This window comes from Cupressus sempervirens, chromosome 3, assembly GCF_028749045.1.
Source record: "Cupressus sempervirens isolate cs-2001-9-10 chromosome 3, ASM2874904v1, whole genome shotgun sequence".
NCBI lineage: Eukaryota > Viridiplantae > Streptophyta > Pinopsida > Cupressales > Cupressaceae > Cupressus > Cupressus sempervirens.
In genome coordinates, this window is record NC_143120.1 from 256,511,720 (window position 1) to 256,531,481 (window position 19,762).

The 19,762-nt window shown below is 36.9% G+C and overlaps 1 protein-coding gene across 2 annotated transcripts in view; it reads left to right on the plus strand.

The window, feature by feature from the left end:
* Positions 1–18,682, plus strand: part of LOC149565848 (ABC transporter B family member 19-like) — a 73,380-nt gene extending 54,698 nt beyond the window's left edge. For both annotated transcript variants that reach the window (XM_089819344.1, XM_089819345.1), the window contains exon 12: positions 17,817–18,682. In XM_089819344.1, coding sequence (XP_089675470.1) covers positions 17,817–18,291 — 475 coding nt within the window. In that variant the 3' untranslated portion in view covers positions 18,292–18,682. The remainder of the gene's footprint in view (positions 1–17,816) is intronic.
* The last annotated feature ends 1,080 nt before the right edge of the window (positions 18,683–19,762 follow it).

Below are 19,762 nucleotides of genomic sequence, written 5' to 3' on the forward strand. Positions count from 1 at the left end.
AATTAATAGAAAACACATCAAGGACTCATATAACAACATACGAAAACCCTACATAGAAAAGCATATACTAAAACAAAACAAAAAGGTTATAATCCCGAAATTACATCATTTGATGCATTCAGAGGGTACTTAACTCAAATACTTGTCCTAATTATCAATTAGGACAATTGGCTAAAGGGTTTAGGAGTTGGACTTAAGAGTTTATCTCCCCTCTCTTACCATTGAGACAGTGCGATAGGGTACGCTCATCCTGACAATTCAGGGAAGTCGATACCTGGTACCTGCAACCTGTATAAAATTCACGCATGTACAAACACAATATTCTAAGCTAAACAGACAATGGCAGGAAGTGGTGCATCGTGTAGATCCCGACTAGCAGGTGACTACGACTCCCTTCCTTAACCATATCAGAAACACCATACATAAATAAAACAACATGCACACCATACACATGCAGTATGGGGTAAGTATCCATAAGAAGCACATGGAATAATAAACCATCTAACTAATCATCATCGATAACTGAAACCATTGAATAATCATCATACATGCATGAAATATAGAGTACCAAGTAATCTCATCATATAATAAACTGAGTGTAAACATCATCTGATAATCTCTAAAATAATAATACTAATCATCAAACATAAATTGGCCTAAAAGAGTTTGGCAATGATATCAGAAATGTAGCTCGAAAATGTAGACTAGGGGCAGGCACTACATTGGAAAGTTTCTAGTGTTGAGTTCTTTTGGGAAACTTCCACAATTTTTGAAGTGGAGTTTTAAGGAAACTTTGGCAAACGAAAAGCTTATAAATAAGAGTCCATCCATTGGGAAAGGCATGATTGATTATATATTTGATTTTGTGCCTTTGTGGCTTTTTCTTGGGTTTTGAACTGTATGCCCTCACTGATGTATAAGGGTTGGAAATTCTGAGAATTGCACTTGCAATTTAGCTATTGAGGTATAGCTAAGATTGCCTAACTTCTCTATTGCTCATCACTGTAGTTGAGAAGTGTTTTCTTTCCACTGCTGAAGTATAGTGGATTTGATATTGGTTAGATATTTCGTTACTGTATCTATTGTGGCTTGGAGATATTTGGTGTGAAAGTCGACATTCCTTGCCGAGAATTTATATTGTTCTTTGCTGATTGAATTAATACTGGAGGGTTTGTGTTTTCCTTTCAAAAAATATGACAGTTGTGGTTGGGAACAAGGTCAAATTCTATCAAGGGTCTGGACGACACTATTTTTTAGTCCATTTGATTATTCCCAGTTCTGCATTGGAAATGAATGACTACTGAGGAGCTCATGTATGCCATAGCTAGGACTGCATTCATTCAGCCTGCTCATGGTTGAGTGTTTAGAAGTAATGTCCTTGCATCATTTGCCTAGCACGTTACTTCCACACGGCATACAACAAATTCCATGGTCGAATAAGGGGCAGTAAATTATTGGCGGCAGGGTGTGGCTGATAAGGAGTTGCCGTGAGCAGTAGGAGACTGAATTGGTGGCACGGCTTGGTGATTTAATGCATTCCAGGTGCGAAATTAGCAAAGTGTATTTCGGATTTCCAAATAAATGCAAAGAACATCTATTTAGTTTTTAATCTAATCTTATTTCATATAATGGTTGATTCATTTTTACTTGTGCAAAATACAAACAAATTAGAATACTTTAGAAATTGGAAAAAGAATTATTTGTACTCAAATACTTGAATTGGGAGCTAGTTCGGTTCTTTACAGTGTTATCAAAGCTTGCTTGCAAAGTGTTTCACGAAATGTCAAACAACTGAATTCTAAAAGAATTTGGTGTTTGACGAAGTTATAACCGGTTGGGGTTATTACATTCAAAATGCAAAAATGGAGACCAAATGAGAAGAGAACCCAAATGCAAACAAAATGAGAAGAATGATGAAAGAGTGACCTCTTTTAGGGTTTAGGAGCAAAAAACAAATTTGCATGTGCAAAATTGTTTTTTAAGTAAATTGAGAAGCCCAAAAAGCTTATGGGCCCGCGAAAGCCTCTGGATGCATCCAGAAGCCCTATAGATGTCCATTGGAAGCACTTCTTAGGTATCCGAATGCTCATGGAAGTGCATACTATGCTTCCTTGAGTATCTAGATTCCCGTTGAAGCACATATTGTGCTTCCTTGAGCATCCAGATGCATAGAAGTGCTTCCTACGCGCATCTACAGGGCTTCCAATGTGACATAAGCATCCAAACCCTTCCGCTTCCACCTCCAAAATCCCCTGCCATGCACTGGTAAGGTAGAACTAAATTCATCACTCTTGGCCACCTTTCCATTTTGTATGATTATTGAAGGATTTGATTCAAGAAAATGACCAAGTCCAATAAGCAGAGGAGTATATAGTCAAACATATCATCTTGGTAATAATAGAAGTTAGAGTGCTAGATGTTGCAAAGCCACAATAGAAACATAGAAATTGAGTTATGTCGAATCCGATCATCGCTGAACTTGATGTTACTTGATGACTAAGATAGTCTCTAATGAATACTAGTTTGATAGTATTTTGGCAAGAACAAGACAATTTGGTAAGATCGTTTGGACAACTTTGTGATTCAGTATGGAGTTTTGGTTTGATAATTGTTTATGATAGAGATGACATTGGAGGGTATTAAATTTGCTTAGAAAGCTACAGTGTGATGTTTCGGATCTTGATCAAGTTTGGTGGGATGTTCTATAAGTTTCACTATTTATCAAGGTTTCATGGGTATGTGTATCCACACCTCTAGGACGTGTATCCACATACCCATGTACCAAACAACAATGGAGAGCATCATAGCTAAGGATCTTGATTAAGATTTCTGATTTTTGTCTACATATCAACTTGTTGTTTATCAAGCTTAATTCAATACATAATCAGTTTAAAATTTCGATACAGTACTGATTAATAGTAAACTTTATCACTATTCAAGTTAGAAGATTATCATTTGCAATATGTCATTGTTATGTGATTTATGATCTTCTTCTTCATGCTTAAAGTCTTCCTTCTTTGTTATGCATCTAAACTTTGTTATGCATCTAACCTTTAGCATATATTATTATTACAAACATATTGCAAATATGAAACTGGAAACAATATATTGCATCTGCAAACTTTATCATTGTTCTTGTTTTGTAAAACCATTGTTATGACTTGATTTTTTCAGATTGCTATAAACATTGAATTATATTACAAACTAATTTGATGTACCCAAGTACCTTTGTCCCCTATTTTTAAAAATAGCCATACCTGTACCCAAGTACCCCCATCCCCATGCAACCTTGCTATTTATCTTTTGGGCCAATAGAGTTATACTATTGAGTTTATGACTACATATTTGAGCAAAGTTTTTAGATTCAAAGAGGAATGTTTGTATGATACATGAGCAAAATGATGTTTTATGATGCGGTATTGATAGAAAGCTCCATTGGAACTGTATTAGCGTAGTTGATGGTACTAGTCAGTTCGGTCTTGGACTATAAGTCCTTTATGCTTTGTAAAGTGGCTATATGCCTTAATGTTGTTTGGTTTTGTATTTGAGTGGTGAGCTCTAGACTTATTGATGAGTAGGAGATGTTTTTCCATAGCAAGTCAAATTATGATATTGCTATCAAGATTTAGCTGTGTAGTTTTTTGAATCAAACTCATTGACTCATATTTCATGAGTAGCGGTTCACAGAACTCATCTATCATGAGAATGAATGGAACACTTAACATGCATTGGATCTAGGTGATGCCCATAGAGGTGAAGCACTAGGACTTCTCGGGAGGTCACCCATCCTAGTACTACTCCATCTTAAGCGCGCTTAACCATGGAGTTGCCTCCATGGTCAAACCCACTCTTCTCTCAACCCCATTTGCAAAACCTTCACCAAGTGTTGTGCCTTATGAACCTTTCATTAGAAAGTCCCTTAAGCTCATCAGTTGATAAGTAGGAGATGTTTTTCCACAACAAGTCAAATTCTGATATTGCTATCAAGATTTTACTGTGTAGTTGTTTGAGTCAAACTCATTGACTCATATTTCATGAGTAGTGGTTCACATAACCCATCTATCATGAAAATGAATGAAACACTTAACATGCATTGGATCTAGGTGATGCTCACAAAGGTGAAGCATTGGGACTTCTTATGAGGTCACCCATCCTAGTACAACATCTTGAGCACACTTAACTACAAAGTTTCCTTCATGACTAAACCCACTCTACTCTCAACCCCATTTGCAAAACATTCACCAAGTGTTGTGCCTTATGAACCATTCATTAGAAAGCCCCTTAAGCTCATCAATTGATAAGTAGGAGATGTTTTTCCACAACAAGTCAAATTATGATGTTTCTATCAGGATTTAACTATGTAGTTTTTTGAGTCAAGCTCATTGACTCATATTTCATGAGTAGTGGTTCAAAGGATCCATCTATCATGAGAATGAATGGGACACTTAACACGCATTGGATCTAGGTAATGCTCACAGAGGTGAAGCAGTAGGACTTCCTAGGAGGTCACCCATCCTAGTACTACTCTAGCTTGAGCACACTAAACTACAAAGTTTCCTCCATGGTTAAACCCACTCTTCTCTCAACCTCATTTGCAAAACCATCACCAAGTGTTATGCCTTATGAACCATTCATTAGAAAGCCCCTTAAGCTTATCAATTGATAAGTAGGAGATGCTTTTCCACAACATGTCAAATTATGATATTGCTATTAGGATTTAACTATGTGGTTTTTTCAGTCAAACTCATTGACTCATACTTCATGAGTAGTGGTTCACAAAATCCATCTATCATGAGAATCAATGGAACACTTAACACACATTGGATGTATGTGATGTTCACAAAAAGGAAGCACTAGAACTTCCCAAGAGGGCACCCATCCCAATACTACTCCATCTTGAACGTGCTTAACTACGGAGTTTCCTCCATGGTTAAATCCACTCTTTTCTCAACCCCATTTGCAAAACCTTAACCAAGTGTTGTGCAAAAAGCCCCTTAAGCTCATCAATTGATAAGTAGGATATGTTTTTCCACAGTGAGTCAAATTATGAGATTTTAATTTCTAGATTTGATTGTGCAAATTTTTTTACCATCAACGTTTCGGATCATACTACATGATCCATCATCAGGATGAAAGAGAACAAGAAGAACAAAAGATGATAAATTGCAGATCTAGCAAACCATATAAAGAAAGGGGAGAAGGGTGAGGGGAGGGGGGTGGGTTTGAGGAGAGAGAAGATAGGTACAACAATGACAAGACAAGACGTCAACATAATAATAATAAATTAATTAATAAAGACAAATTAAAACACTTAAGAACAAGTAGAACTGATTAGTCAAAAAACTAATTAAATATATACAAATGTATGAGTATATCTACATTTACCTAAATAAATATGAAAATGAATCAACCTCTCCTAAATATATATGTGTGTGTGGGTGTGTGTATATGTATATATTTATATATATGTACATACACCCACACACACCAATAGGACTAATTAGCAAAATGATGTGAGAAAATATAAACTAAGCAATGTAAAATCTCAATACATACATACATACATACACACACACACACGTATGTATGTATATGTACATATATGTGTATGTGTTTGAAATGGTGAACATTGTCTATCAGACACTACGAAATATGTGTGTGTGTGTAAGGGAGACAAAAAAAATAAAAAATAAAATATATATATATATACATACCTATATACATTTATATATGTGAGTATATAGTATATACCCATATACATATATGTATATATATATTCACCCATACATATATGTATATGGGTATATACTCACATACATACATACATACATACATACATATATATATGAGAGAGAGAGAGAGAGAATAAATCAAAATGAAGAGAGTATAAAATAAGACTTAGATAAGTCGATAGAGCATAATAGTAAGTGAGAAAAGACAAAAACCTTAAAAATTGAAAATTAAAAAATATTCACACAGTTAAATCCTGATATTCACATCACAATTAAAAAATAATTAAATGGGTTAAGAACAAAGCATAAGACACGAAAATGAGAAGAGAAAGAAATGACAAAACATAAAGAAGAAATATGAATAAAAATAAGAGTATAATAGAGTGAATATATGTGTGTGTGTGTGTGTGTGTGTGAGGTATATGCATGAGATATATGTATATACATGTATGAAAAAGATGTGCATATATAACCATGTATATATATGTGTCAGTGCATATGTATGGGGTTGACACCCGAAATTAGAGATAAGAGAAAGAGGGCCTAATCAAGGAGTAAAAAGCATAAAGCCAAGGAAACCAGATAAAGGAAAGGCACAACACAAAAAATGTGAGGCAATGTGTGTGATGATGTGAGAGAATGCCTACTAAAATGCATTCCTTGTTCTTATATATATATTGAGATTTTACATTGCTTAGTTTATATTTTCTCACATCATTTTGCTAATTAGTCTTATTGGTGTGTGTGTGGGTATATGTACACACACACACACACATATATTTAGGAGAGGTTGATTCATTTTCATATTTATTTTGGTAAATGTCGATATACTCATACATATCTATATGTTTAATTAGTTTTTTAACTAATCAGTTCTACTTGTTTTTGAGTGTTTTAATTTGTCTTTTTAAGTTAATTTTTTATTATTGTGTTGGAGTCTTGTCGTGTCATTGTTGTACCTATCTTCTCTCTCCTCAACTCCTCTCCCCTTCCCTTCTCTCCCCCTCCCTCCCAACCCCTTCTTTATATGGTTTGCTAGATCTGCAATCTATCATCTTTTGTTCTTCTTGTTCTCTTGCATCTTGATGATAGATCATGTAGTATGATTTGAAATGTCGATGGTAAAAAACTCTACACAATCAAATCCAGAAATTAAAATCTTATTTACATGGATTGTGGAAATCTAATAGATCTGAAGTCAAATTATGATATTGCCATCAGGATTTGACTATGTAGTTTTTTGAGTCAAACTCATTGGCTCATATTTCATGAGTAGTGATTCACAGAACCCATCTATCATGAGAATGAATGGAACACTTAACACGCATTGGATCTAGGTGATGCTCATAGAGGTGAAGCACTAAGACTTCCCCAGAGGTAACCCATCAGTACTACTCCAACTTGAGTGCACTCAACTACGAAGTTTCCTCCATGGTTAAACCCACTCTACTCTCAACCCCATTTGCAAAGCCTTCACCAAGTGTTGTGTTTTATGAACCATTCATTAGAAAGCCCCTTAAGCTCATCAATTGATAAGTAGGAGATATTTAAGATCTAGGGTGCTTATTATTGTAGTAGTGAGATATTTTGTGGGTACCATCCCACAAGGGTTTTTTCCCTAACCGGGTTTTCCTCAATAACAACTCATGGTGTTATGAAGTTGTTCATGTTGCTTATCTTGTTCAGTTCACTTTCTATTACAAGTGGATTTAACTTTTGATTTTGGTTGAAGAAGTCGACAAAACTTATTGCACATATTCATTACCCACCCTCCGGTGCTCCATGATTTCTAACACTATCATATCTGAAGTTTTGATTGTTATCCCTCCATAAGACATTTCTACAATTCCCAATAAACCCATTAGACCTTGTTTGAGATCTCAAGCATAGATACTCAAGCAAGATTGATCCCCAATATGTCTTGGAAGATGCACATTAGAACTCCAAGAGTCTTCCTTAACATCAAGCATATCGAGAAAGTTTGTGTCCCTTATAGTAATCTCTTGTATCTCATCCACGAAATCATAGCCAATTAAGGTGCAATGAACAATGTCTTCAAATCAATGCCAAAGAAAGATTAAGATAAGATAAAACATAAACAATTCCCTATTGAGGTTATAGGATTGCTAGAAGTGTAATCGCATTGCCTAGTGTTGCGGTATGTGTTTTCCAAGTGCAGATCCAAATGCATATATGTAGGAGTAGAAGAGACACTTCTTATGAAGAGACATGTCTCTATGTTAATCGATATTGGTTATGGTAAGTTAGTTTCCACTAGACATTATTAACAACAATATATATATGTCTAATTGATGATTAATCAAATGCAATAATGTTTAACCAATAACCATTGGGGATTAACTCTAGATCAATTCAATCTGACTGAAGCTACAACATTAACACTCCCTCTTAGCTAGGGAGGATTTTTATAGAACACATTATACTCTCAAACACATAGAGAGGTATCATCTCAAAATGATATTCTTTGAATGACATATTTAAAAATATCAACATATATCCATCAAATCATATATAATTCGACTGATGCTATATCATCAACACTCCCTCTTAGCAAGGCAGGATTTAAACAACACAACCATCTCACAATATGGTGATTTGATTCTTAGAAATCTTATCAATCTCACATTCTTGTGATATGAGCACTAGCTTCAACTCAAAGATGCCTAGCAACAAGAATATCATATCCTAGAAAGATATGAGTCATCTGATTTCCGGCACACTTCAGGACAATATTGAATGTAGTCAATTAGATATCAACCTTGATCTCAAGGACAAAAAACTAGTGTTCATTATGAGGTGTATCACACTCTTTGGCACACTTTGGGACATCAACTTAATGTAGTCTATCATGATACGCTAGTTATCGTGATCTCTGGACATTTTGGGACAACAAGTTAATGTTGTCTATCATGATAATAGATCAATAACTCAATAACAACAAATGTAGTATGAATAATATTTCAAGCAATGGGTTATCATTAACCACCACAAATTTATTCTCCAATTATATTCATGCAAAAAATACCAAACTGCTGCTGTGATGAATAATAAAATCAAAACTTTCATACCTATCAACAATTACTTCTCTCACAAACCACCTAGCCTCTTTGTTAAGAAGATGCTCAACAACATGATGTGGATCAACAATCTCACAAAGCCTTTTCTCAAAATCAATTGGAAGCTATGATAAATCAGGTTTTCTTTTTATATCATCCTTAAATTCATCCATAGCATCTTCCATGCATGCATTGTGCTCGAAAATCAAAACATCATCACAGTTAAAACAAAATTCATCTTCTGTAGGATCTTCATCATACTTAGGTGCCAACATCTTGGATCCCATGTGTCAAAGGGTTGATTGCATTGTTCAAAAATACAGTGCTCATTGTCATCCTTATGAGTGGTTATGTTTATCACTCCCAAACACTCTTGCATTGATGTAGTCATAAACACTCCTCTCCAAAGGTTGTGTATGATCGTCCAATCTATATCCATCTGTGGACCACCATCACTGGAAATATCTGAACTCAAATCCAAGGTTGTTGTTTTGTCTTTCCCTTCATGAACAAACTCATCGATAGTAATTTTATGCATATCCCAAGAATTGTTTTGAAACTCAGTCATATAGTTTGTATGTATCAAGGTTGTATCTTCATTCAAATGATCTTCTATGAACCTCTTTTCATTTTCATGTTTCTCATTGTTTCTTGCATTAGAATAATCCTTTTCATTTACTTCTTTCTTTTTAAACATGGACCTTAATTACTCAGCATACCCATGCAAGTACTTTAAATTTTCCCCTAAATAATTTTGATAACTCTCACTTTGTCTTTAATTACTTTGCTTCAATTTTATCAGATGTCTTAGTTGTTTCTCTTAAAAAAATCATCTTTTTACTAAAACCTTTAGTTTGGCAGGATGCACTGCTCTTATTACACTATGATACGGTCCCTTGTTTTACCTTTCTTTTTATATGTGTTTTGTGTTTTACAGTTGTTTTGAGATTATAAACAAAGTGCAGATAATATATTAACTTGCAGCAATTACACAACTCAAAAAACTAGCAAAACTCAGAACTATATAAAGCTAAAAATACAAGACTTTATTTCTAATCTGATTAATACACTTTTTCCAAAAAGTAAGAACAACCCAAATAATTAAATAGCATTGCTTATCAAATTCAAACAGATGTGGGAAATGCAGCATGAATATTACTCTCAAAATGGATGTCAAACTTCGAAAAACTCCTAAAATGACAAAGAAGATTAGAAAGATGTAGTTTCCCATTCTAGGTACCCCTAAACTATTTAAGAAGACACCAAAACCCTAGCCAACCAGCTCTATAAAGATCACATCCTCTCGCAACAATGTATAGAATGTTGTCTGTAAGGGATTTCGTCCTCACAAACTTTGAGCTAAACCCAGTCCAACCCCAGGACCACATAGGGTTTCCTCAAAGCGAAATATCAAAAGTAATAAACTGAGCATACCCAAATGAGGGCTCTAATCCTCTTTTAAAAGGTTCTTTAGGCACTTTTTCAAAAAACGTTTTTTGGCATTTTTGCTATTTTTGTAGAAATGCTTTTCCCATTGCCTTTTTAGAAAGCACTTCTTTTGTCTTTTGCCATTTTTTTTAAGAACGCTTGTTTTTCTTTTATTTTATAAGAATCAACTCCCTTTTTATCTCCTAATGTAACATTAAATAATCAAGGTTCCTGTTACCTCATGTTACCCGCCAAAGATTTAAATTCGAATGCGTGCTTATTCAACGGTTAGTCTCGGATTAGTATTTTAATGCTATGACCCGTGAGTTTTCTGGCCGTTAGATCTGAGCGGTACCGACAGTTGGCATCATCGCGCTATAAAGGAGTTGCGCGAAGGTTATGACGGCAACATAGCGCCTCAGTGACACGTATCAGGTGGGGCCGTGTCGCAAGGCAATGCCAGGTGTGCCGACATGGAGGGCGGAAGCACGAGGTACGACAAGTCCTCATGATCGTCGGATTGGGTCGCATTGACGGATGGCGCCATCTCGCTATGGCGGAGATGCACGGATTTTATCATGGCGACATAGCGACCATCCGCCACGTGGATCGACATGGACCAGGCCTCACCAAGGATTGCCAGGTGTCATCCAGAGTCCGGTCGCAGATCGCAGAGTATAGTAGGTCAGAAGTTTCACGGCCCGGAGGTTTCAAAAAACGGCGAGGCGCCATGGCGCCAACGGAAAACCAATGCGTTTTCCGATGGCGACATAGCGCCCAAATGTAAAGTTCACCGCGGCGAGGAATGATCAGGCAGATGGGTCCCGTCGGTACTCTGCAGCGCAATTTGTCAGCCCGGCGTCAGGATAGCGAATCGGATGGGGACACGTGTAAATCTCAGGGCATGCTGTCAGTGGGCGCCATGGGAATTTGGTCTCGATTTCTGCATAGCGACATGGCGCCTAGCTGACATGTGGTTGCTCTGTGAATCAGGTCTTGGGTTGCTAGCTGGTGTTTCGTCGAACCAAATAGGGAAGTGCCATGTGTATGAGTTAGTGCACAGCGTACAGCGGGCCCAGTAGTCTCAGAAGGAATGGCGAGTCTTCACGATCGTCGGATCCGCAGGGATCTACGACTGGCGTTGTCTCGCTATCGAGAATTGCTCGGGAGTTAACATCGGCGACATAGTGCCCGTGCGCCGCGTGTCCTCGTGGGCCCGGATTTGGAAGCGCAGTAAGTAAGACGGTTAACGGATGGTGGTCATTGCGATCATCGCAGTCGACGTAGCGGTTAGCGCGCGGTTCCGGTTAGATGGTAAAGGTGGCGCAGTCAAGTTGAAACCCTTAGGCGCTATGGCGCTATCGAGATCTTCGAAGACTTTTCCGATAGCGACATAACGCCCAGTCGCACGGAAAGGGTGGTAAGCACCCAGTCAAACGTAAAGGGACTGCCAGGGTGGCGAGATCGAAGGTGTGATTGGCCTGCATGGCCCAGTTGGCTCGTCGAGCCTATTGACTGATCGATTCGATGGATGCACGAATCATGAATGATGAGAAATCAGGGTTTTGCCACAAATCCGATGGTGGGATTAATTGCCACCAACTCGGAATGAATGCCAAGCGCAGAAAGACACTCCATCCATCCGGTCAATCCATCTACCATGTTAGGGAATGTTGTGGCGCCGTTCCTGTCTTCTCCAGGCTCTTTCTCAGAGGGATATCAGATTTCTTGGTATGCAGGCCATGTTCAATCAGATCTTTGATTGGATTCTCAGGATGGAAAGTTAATGCCAGTAGGTGAGAAGTGAATGTAATGCAGAAATCTTCAGTTATGCCTAATCTATAAAGGCAATTTGGTGATCTGTTCTTAGGGTCGACTCTTCCTGATTTTCTCTGCTACTGCTTGCAGACTTGCAGTGTAAAAATCCCTTTGTCTCTGAGCTAGATAAGCATCCTGTATCATCTCTTTCAGCCATCAATGTATATGTGCATCGTTTTGCCTCTCATTGATGTATTGTTGAGATCAGTGGTCCGCATACTGTATCTACCTTTGACCTACCGGATAATATATAAGTGAAATCTTCTTTTCCTGGTGTTATCTTGTTTGGTTCCCTGATCTGTATGTGGTTGTTGATCGATATAAGTCTGGATGTGTATGACTTTTTGGATGTTACCCTAGTTCTGTAGTGCATATATGGGCAGAAATGAGTCTGAACACTCTGTTTTGGTGCATCACCGCCTTAGATTAGACTAGGTAGATTTTCTTTGGTGCTCTCTTTCTCCCTTTTCCTTCTGAGAATAGATAGGTGCGCCCTGATAGTAAGAGGAAGCCGGCCTTCGCCGGAGACTCAACCTCGCAGTTCAAGTCCCACAGCTTGGAGGTTGTTTCCATGTTTCACTAGGTTGTCCTCACGCATAGGCCTTGGACAAGGGTGCAAACCTAAGTGACAACAGTTCCCCTATTAAAATAAATTATCTTTTATTTAATATTTGGCCTCTATAATTCCCTTCATTAAATAAATAAATAAATCCATGAATAAATTAAAGTAGTGATAAAATTTAATCTTTGATATAACTTTATTAACTTATTGTTATTTAATTTAAAGTCTCCAAACAATGTCAATATCAATATCAATGTCAAGATGACCATCAAAATTGGACCTGGCAACAATACTAAAAATAGCAAGCATGCCACCTACTTTGTCGGGGACTAACTAAAAATAGACGCTTCCTCCAAGAATCTTGGAACCCAAAGTAGAAGCTAGAAATAGTATTTAAAGTACCATATGAATTCTCTAAATCTTCTAAGCTCATTGGCAACATCAAGTCACTCCTCTCAGCAAGTTGACACAAACCCAGAAAGTAAATGACAACTACTCTACTAGAGAACCTAAAAATGGGGACATTACATTTTCCGATGTGACTTGAGATCCTTGTTGGCAATTTTTGTACACTATTGCTTCCTCTTTGAGGAAGGTAATTTGTTTTGAACTAGACATTTATAAGGATTTCCCTCAAAAACACTTTTCTACTAAAGCTAATTTAAATGAAGACGTAAAAAATTTGATGGATATCCAAATCAGCGACATTTGCCATTCCTAGCAAGTATTCTATCTAAATCTCTCTAATGCTTGTTTTAGTGACAATCTTTTGAGCCTAAGATAAAAGATTACCCTTTGGCAACATCCAAGCTCCAATCTTCACCCTAGCACATTGCCCCTCCTTTGCCTTCTAAGACTACCATCTCAAAAGATGAAAAGAGTGATTCTTTATGAAGGCAAGGGTGTTAGAACAATAAATGTTAGGAATCTCCTTCTCCTTAGGAGTAGCCCATTGTTTCAAACCTTTGCAACAAGTGAAAAGAAGTGCTTTTTGTTTTCACTAATGCACCCCCTCATCCAAGGTTTTCTTGGACACCTCAGGCAGTACTCTCTTCATAGCTCGCAATACCAATTCAGCCTCCCAAGTAGTCAAATTTTTTTATGATGCTCATGTAGCTCTCTTGGGGTCTTGGAGGAAGACGAGTTTGTTTTTAAAAAGTGGAGAAATTCTTCAACCAACAATTAGTTGTGCTCTTTCTTCCCAAAGTTTTTTTAGAATCACTTTTCCACCCTAGAAGAGTAGGATAGCAATGACATGCTCGATTTTCATCCTTGAATTTCCTCTTTTGGAACATCTAAGGTCTCACTGATCTCTCCAAGAAGTACTCCATGCAAGATACTCATCAGAAGCATTTTGGTTATAAACATTTTGAGTAGAAGTTAAGGCTCTAGGTTTCATGCTTTCCATAGCATGTTGTGTTATTTGGTTGGTTGGTATGTTATTCATCAGCAATCATGAAGTTGGTTGTGGAGAGGTGGTTGCATTTCTTTTGCCATGGTGGTAATACAATGTAGTAGATCATAGGTTTGTTTTGACTAATTGTTTGATAGGGATCCTCGTGAATGTTGATTATCTTTCTTTTGGGATCATTAATGTTTTTTTCGCATGAATGCTGATGGTATTCCTATGGGGGAGTATTCTAGCATTGTTAGAGACATGATTCAAAGCTTATGTATTGCATTCATGACAGTGTTTTGTCATTGATGTCAACATACTGGTTATTTTGTAAAGACTGGTAGAACAATAAAGAGAGATTGGCTTTGCGCGGTTCAAGGATTGAAGATCAGCTTATGCGCACCTGGGATTACGTTCTAGAGTATATCTAGATGCTACAATTAAGTGTGTGTAAGGAAAAATATGAAGATTGGACAGAGCTATGAAAATTTTAGTGAAGGCATCTTTCAGACAACATTTCTGGAAAGCGAGTATGGTTGTTTGGATTTTATCTCCTAACAAAGATGGAATCTGGTTGAGCGAGGTGAGACAGAGGTTGAAGACATGTTGAAGATTACTTGGTTAAGTTAGCATGATCAGATGGAAAGTTATGAAGACTGTGAGCCGACAAATTGATTGTAATCTTGGTTAAAGATGTAATATTGTAATATAATGTGTATTGTAATATCTTAAGGTGGTCCTATATTATTATTGTAAATTGGGAAAGCCTCAAGGCTGACTCAATAATTTGTTTTAGGACTTGGTATAAAGGAAAGATGTTTTCCTTGTTTGTAATCATCAGTGAGATCATTTTCATGTTATACGAACTTGAGAGTGAGATCCAGTGCAGATATTTTGTAAATAGTGAGAATATCTTTGTAATATCTATTGAGTGAGCTTGGTATGCGAAGTTGTGAAGATCATAGCACAGTTTGGTACAGTTGAGGCACGGTGAGCTGAAAAGGAACTGTATTTGACAAGACAAGTTGCTGGTTGAACAGTTGTTGTTTCATATTGAATTATTTAGAAGGAATAGTACAAAGGCTATTTGGACAGTGGGTTCAATGGTCTTCCTTTCAACTCTGAATTGGGTTGGCACAACTCCTAATGGAGTTGGAAACTCCTAATAGGGACTCATACATACTGATTGTATTTCATTGACTCCTAATAGGGTCTATCCTCTTACAACGAACTTTTATATTAGTACATCATTTTGTGAGTACCATCCCCACCAGGGTTTTCCTTCTAATCAAGGGTTTCCCTAGTTATCAAATCAGGTTTTACTATGCATGGTTATGTTTCTATAGTTGTTGCATCTACTGTTTACATGTTTCAGAATTAATAAGGACATTGAGAGTTGTTTTAATTACATAATTGATTCACCGCCCCCCCCAGTTATCTTGGTGGACTTTACTTTCAAACATGTTTATGCCTCAAATGCTTGTATTGAGAGATCTTTTATGTGGCATTTGATTGCAGATAAAGTGCCTCTGGCCACTTCAGTTCTAAGTGGAAATTTAACATGGTGGAGATGGTATATGATAAGGACAAGACTTTTCGCTTTTGCTAGGCAGCTGGCAAGAAGCAATCTTTGTTTTATCAGGTGTATATGATCTCAATGTCAGTCAACACCAACCCATATGGCATAGGTGGAACAATTAATGTCCTTAAAAGACTTCATTATCTCTTCACAATCCTTTTTATTTTCCTTTAGACTCTCCTGTCTCTTCTGGCCATGCCGCATCTAGATGTCACTTTGTTAAACCAGTATCCCATCAAATTCAACTTTAAATTGCAAGTAGTTCTATCCTTACCTTGCAAATCTCAGGTGTTGTTGATTACCTCTTTGACAAGTCGTCAGACTATGCTGATTCATATCATGAGAGCTTGAAATCTTGAAAGTTGAATATCATCCTACTTAGTAAATTGGGTGGATTGTGTAGTTAAATAGAGCTATCCAATGGAGGCTGTGCTTTCTCCACATCCATGGCCACCAACTGACCACTTTTAGGAGGCACTAATACGAAGCTACCACCTTGGACCACCGCCATGCCGCAGAGGTGCTCGCAGCCACTGCTTTCTCCCCTGCCTTGTAGGTTCAAGTTGCAGAGCATAGGCAGTAGAAGCGAATTGCAGACAATCATTCTGCAAGAGGTGCCTAGACCAAAGCCAAACTTCACTAGATCAAAGTTGGCGATAGAGCTTCCAAGGATTTTTTCCAAGTTCTTTGTGATTTACATACTTCCTATGGCATAAAGAAAAATCAAGGAGGGGAATCTTATACTGTGTACAAACTTTAAAGATGTCTATATTCATGATCAGACATTCTATGGCCTGAAAATTGGATCAAATGAATATAGATCAGCAGGATCATGGAGAAACTACTCAAGTCAAGAAGATTAGTGTGGTGTTGTGTGGAGGTTAGCAGAGGTAGTCAATAACATTTAAGAGAGTTTTTGACAAAGGTGTGAACTGTAAACCCTTGTAGAACAGCAAGAGCGACGAGTTCCTTGCTTTGTATGGACGGTAAAAGCACCATTTACCATGACAAAAGTGCTATTTATCATGTGAATGAAGAGAATACCACGGTTTTTTGACAAATATTGCAATGATCTCATAAATACTGAGGTGAACACATTATCATCAGCCTACAGAAAATAAAAAATGGGAGATTGTCAAGACACAGCAGAATTCCAAGGGTTTTGAATATGAATTTGATTCCTTTGACATACAATCTTCCATTTTGATGCTGTAGGATAGAGGGGAGTATAAATTGCGAAAAAATTATGTTGGATGGGTTGACCCATGTTAGAACCTTCAGTTTTCATTTATGACATTGCAAGTACAGTTATAGAGATTCATGAATTGCAGCGCTTGTATAGCAGGTGCAAAGGAGTTTCAAGGCATCGCAATGACCCCAAGACATATCTGCTTTGCAACACTCGCAAGAATGATTGAGATAGTGATATGAGGAGCACAAAGCTCACTCTTGTTAAAAACTTTTCATCCTTTCAAAAAAATTCTGAGGCAATTCTTGTGCTTAGTAAGGTATGTATGTGTTTCTTTTCCAGGTCATCCTTTGTCTTAAATGTTATTTGTAGTTTCATTGAGAAGAAAAACTGTTCTGTTGTTTACGTCATTTGGAATAGTTAAATAATTGTTTTAAAGTATGTTTTGTTGAGTTGGCATATAGATATTTGTTTGTGGCCAGCTGAAGGAGAGTATCTTCTAGGCCTTTACGAATCCATCATATCAAAATCATATTACATTATCCATATGTGTGAATGCAAACATCCATTTCTTCAAAATCTGCATGCAACTTTATCCAGAACATCTTTTGTAACGAACAATAGCATATAGAAACACCAAATAAGCTATATCACTTCATGAGCTTGTAGTAGAAGTTATGTATCTGTAAATTGTCATCGTCATGATGTATCCCAAAAGAGATCCACAATGCCAATGCTAATTCTATTGTACAGAGTTGTCTCCGAATTTTACTCCTTTGCTGAGTTGCACTAAAATCAATCTACAGACTGTAACATTTTTTAGGTCATATGAAAGAGCTTTACAAACTCGGTTTAACACTTCAAAAACTCATTTTCTAACATGTAAAAGCACTAAAATCAATCTATACACTGTCTGGTTTCAAGTCTGACCAAGGGGTTTTCTAAATTCGTTCAGGCATTTTATTTGCAGTTATACAGCCTCATAGATTATATTGGTCTCACGGACTTAAATAAATTTTTCTTCGTTATTTGCAGAGAGAACATCTTATACGGCCAGGGCATGGGTGAGGCTTCGGAAGAAGATATGATCCAGGCGGCCATTGCCGCCAATGCAGACGAATTCATCCGTTCCTTACCAAACGGTTATGAAACCCTAGTAGGCGAACGAGGCACACAGCTGTCTGGCGGACAGAAGCAGCGGGTGGCCATTGCTAGAGCAGTGTTGAAGAATCCACGCATTCTTTTGCTAGATGAGGCCACCAGTGCCCTGGACATGGATTCTGAGAAGGTAGTGCAACATGCCTTGGATAAGCTTACGGTGGGAAGGACTACTGTTATGATTGCACATAGGCTTTCTACCATAAGGAATGCTTCAATCATTGCCGTTATCGAGGAGGGAAAGATTGTGGAGGAAGGCCCACATGCTCAGTTGGTTTCTAAACCCAATGGCTCTTACTCGCGCTTGCTCAGCAGTCAGAACCCTCATGTTGAAAATAATCAAGTCAATTGAATTGCATAATTCCAAGGCACCAATCGAAGACATCTTTTTTCATTCACAGGAGAAGTGGTTGTGTTGAGAATATGTGAATATACCAATAGAGTCAGTGTCTTCTTTCAGAGGAGAAGTGGTTGTGTTAAGATTACTTAGATATACCTGTAAAGTCTATGTGTCTTCCTTCAGAGTAGTAATTGTGTTAAGAATATTTGCATCTTCCAGTAGAGTCTATATGTCTTCTTTCAGAGCAGAAGTGGTAGAAGTCATTGTGAAAAGAATATCTAAATCTACCTACACATCCATGGAACAAGAAGCTATGAGTTATGTTGCAAATTATGCTATTTTGTAGCTGCACATTTGATCAATGTCTGTCAATTACAAAAATGCTTATCCCGTTATGCTTCCATCTACATTTTGTTTGAGTAACCGCAATCTTTTTCTGTTAGTGTTCTTTGTTCAGCGAATTTTCTAGAATTATAATATTTATTGTTTTCTGTTAGGACTTTTGTTGAAATGAAATTTACTCTTTTTTCTTTGTAAAAAGACAATTTCGGAGAGATTGCAAAGAAACTGTGAGAATTTCAATAATACATAAGGGTGGGAGAGTTTAAGTTTCTATTTTCAAAGAAAAGATATCTTATGGAAAAGAAGATTTATTTGGAATCTTTTCAATTTAAGATTGCATAATTGAAAATTAAAAGAATGAAGAAAATTATTTGTCACTTGTCAAATATCTAAAAATTTAATTCAGATTTTTACCAAAATAAAATATAAAAAAAGAAATCAAATTTACCTATTTCTTGTATATACTGAACCATTATAATTTATTTTATTTTTACTTATGTACATGTTTTCTTTATCTGTTTATATTTGATGGTCATTTGTTCTTATTTAAAAATATTAAATACAAATATCTGTTACAAATTATTTATGCAATAAGTCAAGTTCATTAAGAAAAGAACCACTAAAAAACCAACCTTATAAAATGACCATACAATACTATAACAAGGTCAAAGACCATCCATCAAACATCGTGAAACCTAGGAAGAGGGCATAAAACAACAACATTTAAAAACCATGTCATATAATACCAACTGCACAAATATTGATTTATGGTGGTCCTGCAAATATTGTCTCGGAAAAATATCGCCAACGAAAGAAAGACAATTCCATAAACCGTATTGCTGGATACTATTCAAGTCTATCCTCCCCAATGAATATTGCCTTCTCAGTTTTATGAGCAACATCCTCTAACTTTGTCTGAATTTGCAGCATGTCTATAACATTAGATAGAAAGAGGAGACTAATTGGGATGGAAGGATAAACCTGTTTTTCGGTCGACAGAGAATTTCATCGCCAAGAATGCACTTGATACTGCGCGCACAGTGTGGACAACCCATCTTATATGTATGTCCAAGGTGACCATCAAGCGACCTTTCCCAGTCTTTGACTTGCAGCCAAACTCTCTAGTTTCGTAGACCATACT